This window comes from Myotis lucifugus, unplaced genomic scaffold (assembly GCF_000147115.1).
Source record: "Myotis lucifugus unplaced genomic scaffold, Myoluc2.0 scaffold_564, whole genome shotgun sequence".
Classification (NCBI taxonomy): Eukaryota; Metazoa; Chordata; class Mammalia; order Chiroptera; family Vespertilionidae; genus Myotis; species Myotis lucifugus.
Window position 1 is genome coordinate 123139 of NW_005871612.1, and position 15710 is coordinate 138848.

General features: G+C 46.9%; 1 protein-coding gene and 1 long non-coding RNA gene across 2 annotated transcripts in view; one reads left to right on the top strand and one right to left on the bottom strand.

Moving 5' to 3' along the window:
* Positions 1–13619, bottom strand: part of CMTR1 (cap methyltransferase 1) — a 57358-nt gene extending 43739 nt beyond the window's left edge. The window contains 2 exon segments of the mRNA XM_006109973.3: positions 11122–11259; positions 13482–13619. Coding sequence (XP_006110035.1) covers positions 11122–11254 — 133 coding nt within the window. The 5' untranslated portion in view covers positions 11255–11259; positions 13482–13619.
* On the top strand, positions 12812–14593 carry LOC106694675. Its single transcript, XR_001345716.1, has 2 exons — positions 12812–13237; positions 13917–14593. It is a non-coding gene; the product is annotated as an uncharacterized LOC106694675 (long non-coding RNA).
* The last annotated feature ends 1117 nt before the right edge of the window (positions 14594–15710 follow it).

Here is a 15710-nt window from a genome sequence, read left to right on the forward strand (position 1 = left end):
AATCTTGGGCAAGTACCAAAAATTCCTAATGGTACTTGACATACAATGGTGACTCGAAAATATGTTTTCCTTTCCCATCTTTTCAATTTCTTTCCCTACCAACTAAGATGGTAATAACTTCCTCACAAGTAATTAGAAGACAAAATAATGTATTTAAAGGACGTTGCTAAATGTAAACTATATTTATTGAAGATATAATTGTCAGACTAAGAGTTTCTGATTGTTTAATCTCCTAGTTTCCTTTGTTTTCAGTCCTTCAAACTTATAGGTAAGAGGAAGATTCCTATAGCACAACCTTCTTGCAAAAGGTCTCCAAATAAGATGCACCTCAGCAGCTGTCAGAGTGGTGGGTTATGTGACTCCTGGCCAAAAGCAGGAGGATCAACAGTCTAGATACTCACTGTGACTGGCTCTTTCCCTCTCTTTTATAGATATACTAGAGGCCCAGTGCACAAAAATCGTGCACTAGGGGAGGGGGGGGGTCCCCTCAGCCCGACCTGCGCCCTCTAGCACTCTGGGAGCCCTTGGGGGATGTCTGACCAATGGCTTAGGCCCACTCCCCATCGGGAGGGGCCACAGGTGGTTGGCCAGTTGGCCCCGCCCCTAATTGGGGTGGGAGGCCGATCTGGGTTGGGGCCGGGCAGGGGGAGGGGATGTGGGGGGGTTGGCTGGCCGCCTCGCCCTTGATCGGGGTGGCAGAGGCCAATTGGGAGTGGGGCCAGCGGGGGGAGGGGCCGCAGGAGGTTGCCAGCTGGCCCCACCCCCATGATTGGGCCAGTTCACTGGCCGCAGTGGGCGTCATAGCGACCGGTCGTTCTAGTCGTTACAGTATTCCGGTCACTGGCTTTTTATATACAGTAGGTCCTCAGGTTACGTGGAAGATCCATTCCTAGAGGAGATGTCACGTGATTTTCGCCGTAAGTTGGAACCCACCTACATAAGCACCTACGTCACTCACATGGAGCAAATACACACCAGTAATGAAGTGAAACAGTAAAAAATATTTAAAAGAAAGATAACAATTCCTGACCTTTACTTGTGGTAAATACATAATAAAAAACATAAAGCACATATGTACATACGTCGAAATGATGGAACCTTTTTTTTGTTATAAATAGATGGGAGATGGCAACGTAACCACGAAACGACGTACATCAAGTCCGATGAAACCCAAGGACTGCCTGTATATAGATGAATTTCTTAACTTGAAAGCTATTTCAACCCAATGTAATTTTACCCAGATAAGGTCTTAGGCAAACCCACCCCAATTTGGAAATAGACTGTGTATCTCAAAAAATTTTATTAAACTTATGCATATTCTGCCCAGCTGGCGTGGCTCAGTAGTTGAGTGTCAACCTATGAACCAGAGGTCACAGTTCAATTCCTGGTCAAGGCACATGCCTGGGTTTTGGGCTCAATCCCCAGTATGGGGTATGCAGGAGGAGGCCAATCAATGATTCTCATCACTGATGTTTCTCTCTTTCTTTCTCTCTTCCCCCCACCCATCCTTCCTCTCTGAAATCAATAAAAAGATTTTTTTTTAATTTTTAAAAATGTATGCATATTTCCATTAAAAATGGTATTAATTGCAAGGAAAACTGCAGAACAGGAAACGAGGGGGGGGGGGTGTTGAATCTGAACCCAAGGCTTGAGAAGTTATGTAATGCTCAACAGTATACACATCTCATTAATAAGTTACTATGCTTGAGAGAAGGCGAGGGGGAAGAAATTAACCAAAGAACTTATATGCATACGAGAGGCCCAGTGCACGAATTCATGCATGGGTGCTGTCTGGCCGGCCTGGCCTCAATCAGGATGGATCGGGGCTCGGCCTGTCAGGAGGAGGAGATGGCGGGAGGTTGGCCGGCCGGCCCGCCCCGTTACGGGTGGGTGTGGGGTGCCGATCAGGGACCAGCAGCCTGGGGGAAAGGCCATGGGTGGTTGACCAGCCGGCTTTTTATATACAGTAGGTCCTCTGTATCAGGGTGGGGAGGCCAATCTGGGGTGGGGCCAGCTGGGGGGGAGGAACTGCGGGCCGATCAGGGTGGTGGAGACCCATTGGGGGTGTGGCTGGCCAGGGGGAGGGGCTGCAGGAGGTTGGCCACCAGCCCCGCCCCCTATTGGGGTTGGGGGTGTGATCAGGGGCGGGCCGGCTGGGCCGAAAGGCTGCAGGCAATTGTGGTGGGACAGGCTGATCAGGGGCTCGGTTGGAAGGGGGGGAACAGAGGGGGCATTTTGGCCGGCAGGCCCCACTCTTGATTGGAGTGGGAGAGTCCGATCAGGGGCAGGCCGGCAGGGGGGAGGGCCACAAGGTTGGTCGCCGACCCCACCCCGATCGGGCCGTTTCGCTGGCCAGAGTGGGCGTCATAGCGACCGGTTGTTAGGTCATTATGGTCATTACGGTAGCTGCCTTTTTATATATATAGATATGCATAACCTATGGACATAGACAATAGTGTGATGAAGGCCAGGGGGTGGGGGGGCTCAATGGAGATAAAAAAGGGTGATATTTGTAAAACTTTCAACAATAGAGATAAATTTTTTAAAAAGAGAAAATAAAATTTTTAAAAGGAATAAATTATTTTTCAGTTTATGTGTATTATTCTTTCAAACACCCATTAGTTAGAAGGATATAAATGCTTATTATTTAGACCTAAATTTTTAATAAACTGAAATGTTAGGTATTTCTTTTGGTCTAGGAGCAAGGTGAAAAAAGTTAGTGTGGCACTAAGGGTCCAAGACCCAAGAAAATTTGAGAAGCTCTGCTCTATGTATTGGAATAGATAGATCACCCAGACATTGTCAAATGAATAATAGAAAAGCGAGACCATATACATGAGCATGGAATCCTACCTTCTGTGAACTGATCCATCCACTTCCCTATGAGAATACAAACTTGCTGAGGGTTGACATCTGAGAGGAGGGAAGCCTTCCCCAACGCCCAGGCCTGATTCTCCCTTCCACCCACTGGGCTCCAGCAGCACCAGTATCACATCAGCACAGCACTCATCACATTGCCTGAGAGCCACTTATTTGGACAGGGTCACTGCTAAAGATCACAGTCAACTTTCTATCTCCCACACCTGGACTGAGGCTTTCAACTTAACAGAAATTAATTAAGTGCTCACTGTAGTGAATTTAAGTGACTCTCATCTTGTTGCCACCTTTGCTAAGCACCTACTGACTGAGTGTACAGCTCTTTAAGATATTTCCTCTGGCCCTGGCCCAGCAGCTCAGTTGGTTAGACTATCGTCCCCATATGTCAAGGTTGTGGGGTTTGATCCCTGGTCAGACACATACAAAAATCAACCAGTGAATGCATAAATAAGTAGAACAAATCTCTCTCTTCCTTCCTCTCTCTAAAAATCAATCAATAAATAAAAATTTTAAAGTAAGTTATTTCCTTTTACACCACCTCGTACAAGTAGTCCAAGTACAAGTAGTAAGAATTCAGCCCTCAGAAGCATCATTACATTTGTTCAAACCCTAGAGTAAACAACACCAAGAGGGAACCCTAATATAAACTATGGGCTCTGAGAGAATGATGTGCCATTCGATGGACTGCTCAACCAATCGCTATGACGTGCACTTACCACCAGGGGGCAGATGCTCCTTGCTGCTGGGGTCTGGCCTATCAGGACTAGACGAGAAGGCCGGACATACCCTGGAGACCTCCCATGGTCCCTCCCCAGCCGACCAGCCCCCATCAACCCCGATCAGGACTAGGTGAGATGGGCCAATTAGCCCTGCTCACCCGCCAGACCGAGGGACCCCACCCATGCACGAATTCGTGCACCGGGCCTCTAGTCAATTATAACAGATGTCCATTCTGGTGAGGTATGTTGATAATGGGGAAGGCTATGCATGTGTAGAGATACCTTTGTACTTTCCTCTCAATTTTGCTGTGAACCTTAAACTGCTCTTAAAAAAAAAGTCTTTAAAAAAAATTTTTTTAAGATAAAACACTAACAAAAAGTTTGAGCATGAGAATAGAATACCTATATCCTAAAAGAAAACTGGCTCCTACTAGATCATAATATTTAGTAGCCTCCCCATCACCACCACCCCAGTAGGCTGACATATGGAATCTGTCAGAGTCCAAAATATTGAAATCCTTTAACAAATCAGACAACAAATTTGGTTCAGGACCTATTCTACAAAAGGTCCATGCTACATACAACCAGGTACTATCCCAAAGTAACAATCCTACCCTAAGAGAGCCTAAAAATCTAATAGCTAAGATAAACATACATTTTTTAATGATTTAACATTTTGCAAAAGAAAGAAAAAGCAGGTGAACATGTTTTTAAAAATCAGAATAAACTTAAAACCAAAATCCTGGCTCCTAAGCAGTTAGCAAAGAGGAGTTCTGGTTGAGAATGTCTGTGTATGAGAGGCACCAAATCTGCCCCTTCCGCTTAAGGTGGCTATCCAACTCCCTTAACAAGGAGCCAATTTGGGGTTGTTTTCGTGTGTGTTTGTGTGTTTTATTGATTTTAAAGAGGGAGGGGGAAAGGAGGGGGAGAAAGGGAGGGAGGAAGGGAGGGAGGGAAGGAGGGAAGGAGGGAAGGAGGGAAGGAAGGAGGGAGGGATAGAGGGAGGGAGAGATAGAGGGAGGGAGGGAAGGAGAAGGAGAAAGGGAGGGAAACATTGATTGGTTGCCTCTTGTATGTGCCCTGACTGGGGATTGAACCCACAACCTGGGTATGTGCCCTTACTGGGATGACGCTCCAACCAATTGAGCCAAACAGCCAGAGCAGGAGCCAACTTGTTTACATGGACCAATGCAGCACCACATCACAGAGTGCCAAAGTGCCACACTCAAAGAAAGACCCAGAATATTAACAGTGAGTAACCATGGAAACTGAGAAGTGATTTATTTTGTTTTGCACTTTTCTGCCTTTCTATGGGAGAAATAAGAATACATTCGTTTGAAAATTAGGGTTATGCCTGGCTGGTATGGCTCAGGGGTTGAGCATCAACCCATGAACCAGGAGGTCACAGTTCAATTCCCGGTCAGAGAACATGCCCGGGTTGCTGGCTCCATCCCCAGTAGGGGGCATGTAGGAGGTAGCCAATCCATGATTCTCTCTCATCATTGATGTTTCTCTCTCTTTATCCCTCTCCCTTCCTCTTTGAAATCAATAAAGTACCATTCCAAGCCTTGGAAAGAGTTTGGTTCCTTTCCAGAGAAATCTTCAGAGGACATCAGATCTGAGGGAAAAGACCTCCTGAATGACTGGAGACTGAGCGTGGGCCTTCCATCTATTCTTTCCAGTGAGGAGAGAGGCGCTCTGTAAGAGAGTGCCCACATGCTACAGAACCACCCGTCCCAAGGTGCAGCTTCTCTTCACGCAGCTGCTTCCCCGCCTTCCACCTGTACTGCTCAGTGCAGAAAAAGGTGGGGCCAGGAATGCGAGCAGCTCCCCACTCGGGCCCTATATTTTCCTTCGGGGCAGCCCAGGAATCCCGGGTCCTGACTCAACAGAAGCTATAACGTCAAATCAGTTATTATTCCTTTCACCGGTTGTCTGGGGATGCATAGGTCTATCTATGCGAAGGTTAGGAACACCTGGCAGCCTCAAAGGACAGTGTGCACTTGGTCCAGCTCTAGGGAGCTGCCAGGATGTCAGGTTTGCTTGTCCCATTAATGGGCATCCATCTATAGTATAAATATCATTCCTGAGCATGCAGGGTTCCTGCCACCCTCAGATCTCAGAGAGAGCTCTGTTGTTTTCTTTATCTTCATCACATTTTTGGACCAAAATGGCAGAAAGAACCTAATTTGGGTGGAGGGTTCATTAGGCAAATCAGTGATGATTCTGGTACAAAGATCTTTCCACTCCATTTCTCTTCCCTAGGTGTCACCTAACGTACAGCTGCCCTGTCCAGATTCTGAGAGCGAGGCTGATGGGAGCTAAAATACCATCCTACTAGATAGACATTTCTTTGTGAGGTCAAGAAGTATGATGGATGAACAGATAACCCTTATTTCTCTTTTATTTCATGTGGTATGTGAAGCCAATTCTTAGCCTGACAGGATTTAAGACAGAGTTCCCCAGATTAGTCCCAATGTCCGCAGACTATTACAGCTACTACTCATTTTTACCCCTGGGCCTTTGGGGCCACTCTTTTCAGATGAAAAAGAGACAATTGCCGTGGCTGCAGCAGAAACTAAAGAGGAGGTTTAGCCTCCCAAGACTGCTAAAAATTTAGCAAACACTGAACAGACACTCTTGTAATGAGGGTATAAATTAACGGGACTAATAAGTCAGTCTATTAAAATCATTAGTTTCATTAAGAATGTGCCAAAGCTGGGTGGCATTCCCATTTACCTCCCAGGAGCCCCTCTTCTAAAATCTATCTGAGAGCCCAAACATTACTTAGAGTTTTCATTTACGATTTCTCTCTACCTGATAGAGGGCATTACTCTTAAGTCATTTTAAAGGAAGAGGCTTCCCAGCTACTGGCCAAATCTTTGATAAGGCAACAGAACAGTAGAGCAAACATGCCAAGATTAGAAATGACAGTGACAACACACAAGGAGGGGCAGATCCAAACACCAGTGGCCACGGTGGGCAGCACAAAGATACAGAAGAATAAATTATGGATTTTAATAAACATCCCATCCCGCCTAACAACTGCTGTGAAATACACTCATTCCTGTTTAAAGACTCAATTTCTTCTTCATGCCAGACAAATGGTAACTCGTTAGAGCAATTTAAACAGGTACCGATAAAGGAAGTTTTTGATTAAGGTCATGAATCTGGACTGACAGGAAAGCAATGGTGTTTCAGGGAAAATAGCCTATTTAGGGAAGACTTAAGTCTGGTAGAGGGGAGGCACTGTTAGTGCCGTGCTGGGGAAGGACCCTGGCAGCTTCCAAGGCACATGCTGTGGGAGGGCCAGATGCACACACCTAAGGACCAGTTTCCCTGTGAGAAACAACCAAAAAGGTCCTGGCCGGGTTGCTCAGTGGATAGAGCATCGGCCTGTGGATGAAGGGTCCCAGGTTTGATTCTGGTCAAGGGCACATACCTCGGCTGCAGGCTCCTCCCCAGCCCAGGCCCTGGCCGAGGCTTGTGCAGGAGACAACCAATAGATGTATTTCTCTCACATCTATATTTGTCTCTGTCTTTCCCTCTTTCTAAAAAAACAAAAATCAATGGAAAAATATCCTCAGATGATGATTAAAAAAAAGTAACCGAAATGAACAAAATGACCCCCACCTGTCTCTCACTTCAAAAGGTTGTTATTTAATAGCAAATTTCCAAGAGTTTATTTAGGCTCTAAAGTACCTTTAAACTTCTCTTAAAATGTTCAAAATAATCACATGATGCCGCAGTGGCCATGACAACATCCCTTTCTTCTTTACCCTGGTCAGATGATGTCAGTCTCGGACCTGGCAATATAGCTACCTTGTCAATAATGTAAAATAAACTGATTAAATTAAAAAGACCTATTAATGAGTCATCACACTGATCTAGCAGAAGTCACACAACCCGACTGGCGTGGCTCAGTGGTTGAGCATTGACCTATGAACCTGGAGGTCACAATTTGATTCCCAGTGAGGACTCATGCCCAGGCTGCAGGCTGGATCCCCAATGTGGAGCATGCAGGAGGCAGCCGATTAATGATTCTCTCTCATCATTGATGTTTCTATCTCTCTCCCTCTCTAAAATAAAAAATATGTATATTAAAAAAAAGAAGATACAGCAGAACAAACAAGGCCCAGCAGACAGAAATAGTAACTATTGTTTTTTTGTTTTTCTAATTATACTCCCTAAAGAGCATTTTTCAATCGCCCATTTGAACAGTGGCTGAAGTGGTTGGAACAAAAAGAAACACACCTGCTTTAATGCTATGACTTAATGGATATGTAGTTTCTGGTGAGACAGTAACTACCAGGGCACACTGTCCAGGGGATGGATGCCTTAGAGGAGCCAATGCAGAACAGAAATGATATAAATGCTCATAAGTACTTAATGAAATGATCTTTTGTAGACTGGAAAGCAGGCAAAATGAAAGAGGTGAAGCATTTTAAGCTTCTTGGAAAAGATACTACTGTTGCCTTCTATCAATTTTATTCAGTAAATATTTACTGAGCATTTACTCCATGCCAAGCACAGGGTTGGGGGCTGGAGGGGGAGTCAAAGGAGCAATCTTGCTGAAGGCACTAGACCAGCCGTAGTGGGCAAAGTACAGCCCGCGGGCCGGATCCGGCCCGTTTGAAATGAATAAAACTAAAAAAAAAAAAAAAAAGACCGTACCCTTTTATGTAATGATGTTTAGTTTGAATTTATATTAGTTCACACAAACACTCCATCCATGCTTTTGTTCCGGCCCTCCGGTCCAGTTTTAAGAACCCATTGTGGCCCTCGAGTCAAAAAGTTTGCCCACCCCTGTCTAGACTCTAGTCCTCAGAGTTTTTGTGGCGATGTGGAGCTGCCCCATCCTAAAATAAGTTGACCCAGGGAAATCTGGCATGTTTGCTTGCCTCTACCTCCTGCCTCATTTTCTGCAAATGAAAGGGACCAAATGGCCTATTGCCAGAAGCATACACAGTACTGGCCACCTCTAGACTTCCATTCTGCACACACGGCAGCAGCAGTCAATCCTGAGTCATACGGTGCTACTTGCAGAAAAGGTTAAAGCTATTTGGTACAATTCAAGGGAGTCTGTGAGGGGGAGAGAGCTAATCTCAATTCACAGTCACATTTTTAAAAGCTTGAAATTTAAATCAGACTGGTTCCCTGGAAAGATCCTTAACCATATACACTTACCTTCCTCTACCTGGACATTGTGCTCTCCTTACTTCAGAGAGATGTTACTTGAGAGCAAATGTTCCCCAAGAGCCCCTTGGAACTAGATACCGCCACCACCTAAGTGTCATTTATTCCTCCAGGCATGCTCTCCCTTCTTCCCTTGTAGGCCTCTCTCCTCATACCCCAGAGCCCTACCCAAAGAGACCCTCTAACCCTCACCAAGCTGCTTAAAAATTGCAGGTGAGAACCAAAATTCCCTTTCCTCAATAGTCCCTAGAGCAAATGCACCAATGTTTTTTACCTTCCTACTTAGTAACCTGTTACATATAGCCTTTCTCACCTATCCTGGAACTCAACATGACAACTTTAAAGGCACACATATCTCCACACACAAGTTTATGAGCCTCTTATCCAGCCAGGACCACAGCCACACCAAATGCTTCATTAGCTGTGCCACCTGCCAAGCTCCTCCTCTCTGGACCAGCTTCTCAGTACAGCTGATGAGTAACTGCCCTTCAATTAACCTACCTACCACTTACTAGTATGAATAAACTAAATTTTCTACCACCCTCAAAGGATGCTTCACACCCTTACAGTTACCAATCTGTTACCAAATTTCATTTCAGTTTACCAGTGACCCAGCAGATGATCCAAAATGCAAGACAGCTGGTTAAGTAGTGTCTCCCAAAAGGTTACGTCACCTAGTCTGGAACGGGACATTTGGAAATGGGATATTTGTAGATGTAATCAAGTTAAATGAGGTCATACTATATTAGGGGGGGCCCTGATGTCCTTAAAAGAAGAGGGAAATTTGAACACAGAGACAGAGGCAGAGACTGGAATTATGCTACTATAAGCCAAGGAACAGCAAGGACAGCCAGCAACCACCAGAAGATAGAAGAGGCAGAAAAGCATTCCCCCCAAGAGCCTTAGGAGGGAATATGGCCTTGCTGACACCTTGATTTTGGACTTCTGGCCCGTGAAGAATAAATTCCTGTTGATATAAGCCACCCGGTTTGTAATTTGTTACAGCAGTTATGGGAAATTGATACAGCTAGTAATTCTGGGTAAATGCAAATACAGCTACTTCTAATTGCTTGGTATTTGAGACAAGCTCATAGACTAGCAGTTCTCAACCTGTGGGTCGCGACCCCTTTGGGGGTCGAACGACCCTTTCACAGGGGTCGCCTAAGACCATCAGAAAACACATATATAGCCCTAACCGGTTTGGCTCAGTGGATAGAGCATCAGCCTGCGGACTCAAGGGTTCCAGGTTCGATTCCGGTCAAGGGCATGTACCTTGGTTGCGGGCACATCCCCAGTGGGGAGTGTGCAGGAGGCAGCTGATCGATGTTTCTCTCTCATCGATGTTTCTAACTCTCTATCCCTCTCCCTTCCTCTCTGTAAAAAATCAATAAAATATGTTTAAAAAAAACAAACACATATATAATTACATATTGTTTTTGTGATTAATCACTATGCTTTAATTATGTTCAATTTGTAACAATGAAAATACTTCCTGCATATCAGATATTTACATTACGAGTCATAACAGTAGCAACATTACAGTTATGAAGTAGCAACGAGAATAATTTTATGGTTGGGGGTCACCACAACATGAGGAACTGTATTAAAGGGTCGCGGCATTAGGAAGGTTGAGAACCACTGTCCTAGACACTTTACAATTTCTCACAGAAAGCATCTGTGTAAACTGTGAATGTCCATAATCCTAAGAAACAGGCGAAGCAAAATGTTATTTTCAGCTAAATGAGTGAAATCCTTTGAGCTTAATGTAAACAGTGAATACTGGCATGTTCCAATTCATTTGGGTATTTTTGCTCACAACTGCTGAGGGAATTGAGAAAACAATGCAAAACCCTAAGGGGAATTAGGCCACAGCCCTGCAGCAAGAGCCTCAGGATCATTAACATCTGTTAAAAGCACAAGATGAGCAAGGCGTGTGCTTCACAGATGTTGCGTTTTTGTTTTTTACAAGTTGAAGGCAAGACGCTCTGTTTACGACTCACTATTGCGGTGATCTGAAACCAAACTCGCAGTATGTTCAAGGTATGCCTGTACTTATACCTGGTTTATGGCAGCAAAAGAGTGCCACCTGCTGAAGGACCAGCAACAAACCTACTGCACTTTGTAAAAATTCCGATTTTCTATTTAAAACAAAGTCCCCCCACTCCTATTAGGAGAATGGCAGAAAGGAAGAGAGTCTACAGCCAACCTATCTCTGCAGAATTTGCCTAATTTTCCGCAAGGAGCAGTGGACTGTAGTCTGCCCAATTTAGGCTCCGGGGACTCACATAACCAGATGACCAGTGGCCTCAGACCACACAGGCAAGCATACCTTTGGCTGCATGATTGATAGACGAGGGAGGTTCATCATCAGATGTAGAGCTGAGGCTCAGGGCAAGCTCTGCAACTCTTTTCTTCTGTTTCTTGATAGGGGCAGTGCACTCTGGATCATTTCTCCTCTTCATTGTTACTGCAACCATAAATCCAGACAAGACAGTCAGCTGCTCATGTCAGAGTCTCCAGGATCAGAGCAGGGACTCTAGAGTATAAATTATAAATGGGATGGGATTTGGCAACTCCAAACCACTTCCAGTGCCAGCACTTGAACAGCCTCTTCCTCAAAGAGGTCCAGTATGGATGCTAGCCAAGCTCGGGTTTTCAAAAATAGCCCTTAGTTTCACTGTAAAATGTGGTACTCACAGACTCAGAGGCCTCTGGGCCATTGATGTCAGATACCAAAAAGTCGTGGACCAACTCCACACACCACAGGGGGAAAAGCCTTGGGAAACTGTTATTCTATACTTTGATGCAACACTGGCCATGTGTAACAACAATGTACCTTGGAAATGTATTATGAAACTACTAACCAGTGACTATTAACCAATAATTTCCAAGGTGAACAGACCATCCCAGAATGATTGTTCTACCACTGTTATTCTTTTACCCATATGATACATTGTTTCTTGTGTTGTTTTTGTTTGTTTAACTTCAGGATGTTTAAAAACATGAAAAAACTGGGAAAGGAATGGAAGCACTGGTTGACTTAGGACTGAGGAAATATGAGGGAGAAAGTTACTGGAACTGGATGTAGCCATAGCATAAGACTCATGTACAAAAGTAGTAATTTTAAGAACAGAAACCCACCTCCACAAAAAAAGAAAAGAAAGAAAACAGGCAGGCACCATGCCACCATCACCCATGCCCATGGGTAGGTACATGAGGTAAGCATGAGAAAAAAAAAATAATAATAATAAGCCTTAGTCGGTTTGGCTCAGTGGATAGAGCCTCCCCCTGAGGACAGAAGGGTCCCAGGTTCGAGTCAGGTCAGGGGCAGGTACCACCACCTTGCAGGCTCCTGCCCCGCCCGGCCCTCCTGAGGCGCCAGCAGGAGGCAACCAATTCTCTCCCATTGATATCTCTCTCTGCCTTTCCCTCTCTCTTCCACTCTCTCTTAAAAAATCAATGGAAAAATATCCTCGGGTGAGGACTTTTTTAAAAAAATGTGATGGAAGAGATTAAGAAGACCCTGATATCTTAAGAAATGATGGAGTTAAAGAGCAACCAATAGTAGTGAATACAGTGTGGTTTATACACAGCTGATTGGCCGTAACAGGACTCAGAAAAAGGACTCAAAACAGAAGCCAACAGGGCTGCAATCCTTGGGGAAGAGGAGGTGCAGGGGCAAAAGAATAGACTTACAATAAAACCCAAAGATACCAGTGATCCCGTCGACCTCACAAAAACCCGAATCACATGTGTCCCTTATTTCCAGCTCAAAGATGAGCCCGTCAACCGAATGCATAACCTTATCCTTCCCAGGGAGGCAGCCCCTCTCTCTCCAGGCACAGGCAGAGGCTCTCCTGGGGTCGTAGGAAGAACAGAAGACACTGAACAAACAGCAAGCAGCACCAAGCTGAGCCACATTTCCCTTTAAACCTATCTTATATCCCCGCCACCCGCCAAAAAAAAAAAAAAAAAAATCCATAACAAAAGCAAAAAAAAAAAAAAGGCCCCACTGGTCCTTAGTGCCTCTGGAGATGGAGCAGGGGGACTCCATGTGGACAGCGCTGGGGTGGGTGCAGGAACAGGCGAGGGAACAGCTGTGTGACGGGAAGGGTGCTGACGCTCTCTCCAATCCACCTTAGGCTGGAGCCTTCCGCATCATCTCATCCGCCCTCTCACTTCTCCGCTGGAGAAGGCGGCGGCCCGCGACGGGAGGCCGCACAGCTGCCTGGTGCCCCGCTCCCGGGACCTACGCAGGCCCGAGGTTGCGCCGGCGGGCAACTTCCGAGGGGAAGGCCTGGCTCTACCCGCGACCGCCCCGGGCAAGGGCTTCCCAATCCCCGCTCCAGGCTGCTCCCCCTGGGCCTCGGGTTCGCTCGGCCGCCCCCGCTCACGGAGGGAAGAGACGCGCTCCCCTCTCCCCGGACCCGTGTCTCCACTGGAAGGTAACGTGAATGTGTGCGTGTGCGCGCGGAGACCAAGTCGGCGGCGGCTCCGCTCCGGGAGCTGGAGGATCTATGTGGGGGTGGGGGGGAGGGAGGAGGGACGAGAGAAGGGGCGAGAAGGCGGCGGGGTCAGCCCGCGCGCGGGTGCGGGTGCGGGTGCGGGGCCGAGGCGGCGGTGGAGGGGAGGATCCTGAGCCCGCGCGCCCGCCCGCCCGCTGCCCCCGGGCCGCGCGCCGGCACTCACACGGAGGGGAGAGGGCGAGCTGCCAGGGAGCGGAGAGGGGGTCAGGCCACCGCTGCCGCCGCCGCTACCGGGCCCGGCCCTGCTGCCGCCAGGACCGCCAGCTCCTCCCTCACTTTCGTTTCCCCAGCCAGTCCCGGTGCGCCGCCCCGCCGTCGCGCTCGGGTCCCGCCCTGCGGGCCGCGCCGCTTGATGACGTCACGCGGCCGCTCCCTTGCCCGGCCGGTCCCGGCCCGGGGAAGACCTCGAGGGTTCCGGCCGCCCCGCCCCCCCGCCCGGCGACCCAGGGAGCATGCGCGGGAGCCCGGCCAGGAGAGGATTCGAAAGCAAAATAACCGAGTATCTTCTCTTCCGGCTCCGCGGCCGGAAAACAAATAAATACTAAAAGGGCCGGGTGTCGTCACATCACCGCATCTCACTTCACCATTCGTTTTACAGATTAAGGGAAGTTTAACGAGGTGGCCGGTAAACTGGTTGAGGGCAGAAACCCAGGCTTCTTGTTGACGCATCCCCAGCATCCAGCCTACAGAACATCCTCAGCAGACTTTGAGCAGAGGTGGGGAAGATGGAAGATATACCGTCTTTGGCAACTTACCACGTGGACGCAGATGGCTTCCCCTTCCAAACCCGTCCTTCAGTTTCCAGGCCAAAATGACTAAAAGTCTGCAGATCATCCCCAGTCACTTCACACCCAAAATGCAAATCCGACCTTATGCTTTCGCATAAGCCTACTCTGTTCCCAGGGAATAGCACCACCATTCATGCTGTTGGTCCGAACAGAAATCTGAGGAGGCCCCGTCTCATTTTCCAGTCTCCGATGTCTCCTTCATGGAGTTCACCTAATTACTTCTCAAATCTAGCCATTCTTCTCCCACCCCATTGCCACTACCCTCTCTCACTAGGATTTCTCCAATCATCTCCAACTCATTCTGCCTGTCTCCAGTCGAAATCTCTCTGGTGCATAAAACCAATGTGATTTTTAAAACATTTTTATTCTGATCTTGTCACAACTTGTCAATGATTAAAACCCATCGATAGCTGCCACTTCTCTGAGGTTGAAGCTACTGTCCTTAAGATGGCTGTGTTAACGTAAAAAAACCATTGAAACCTGTAAAGAACTTTTGTGAGTTTATTTGAGCCAAACTGTCGACATATGCCGGGAAGCAGAACTCAACGAATTGAGATAGTGCTCCGGAGAATGGCGGGGTTACATTTGTATTTATACATTTGCAATCAAAGGAGGGACGTAGGTGGGTTACATGAAATTCATTGGTGATAGATTAAGGAGGAGGGATAAAGCAAAGCAGGGAAACCCCTGGGATTGGATAAAAAGTAAAATGATGGACACATACTTAGGTGGGTGCAAGAACAGTTAACATGATGATGAAGGAATTTGTGGTATCTGTCCTGGGACCCAGCACACCTGGTTGTGCCCCAGGGGCTCCAGATAAAGGGAAGTCACAAGTTACCCAGACATTTCAAAAATATGTTATCACAGATGCAAAAAGACAGATAGGCTCAGTTAAGGTAAAGGTTGACCTTGTCAGTGAAGATACTGGCCCAGGACATAACTGCCCGTCATAACTGCTTTTAGTTAAAGTTTAATTTCAGGCCATCCTTTGTGGTTACTTTAGGTCTCCGAGTTTGCAAGACCGCCATGCAGGCCTCTCCTGAGCTTGTCAGGTCAGCATGTGGCCCCTTTCGTCCACAGCTGCAAGCCCCTCTGATCCAACCCCTTCTGCAGCAGTGCCGTGTGCTCCTACTGATCCCTTCCCTCTCCCTATCCTGGTTTTCGCTCCGTTTCTCCACCATGCCATGTCTATTAAGGGTTCCTTCCACTGCCTGGATCACTCCTCCCCCTTCTTTGCTTGACTAATGTCTACTTATTAGTTTAATGTCCTCATATCTGGAAATCTTTCCTGACCCCACAAGTCTAGGCTGGGAGCTATCAAAGCACCTACCACAGTATTGCTGCCTCATCTGCCTCAACCACTCAGTTGTAAACTGGGTGCAGGAAAGGTTATATCTGTGTGTCTGTATTAAATCTTGAATACAGTGGCTGATAGTAGGTGCGCAATAGACAATTACTGAACCTGTGGAAGTATGGACTATGAGTGAAGGTTAAGTGATATGCTCAAGGTCACAGAGCTAGAAAGTAGCAAATGAGCATTTAAACCCAGGTCTCTTTGGTTCTAAAGCTGAGTGTTTTTCCCCTCTCACCAGGGTTCTGCA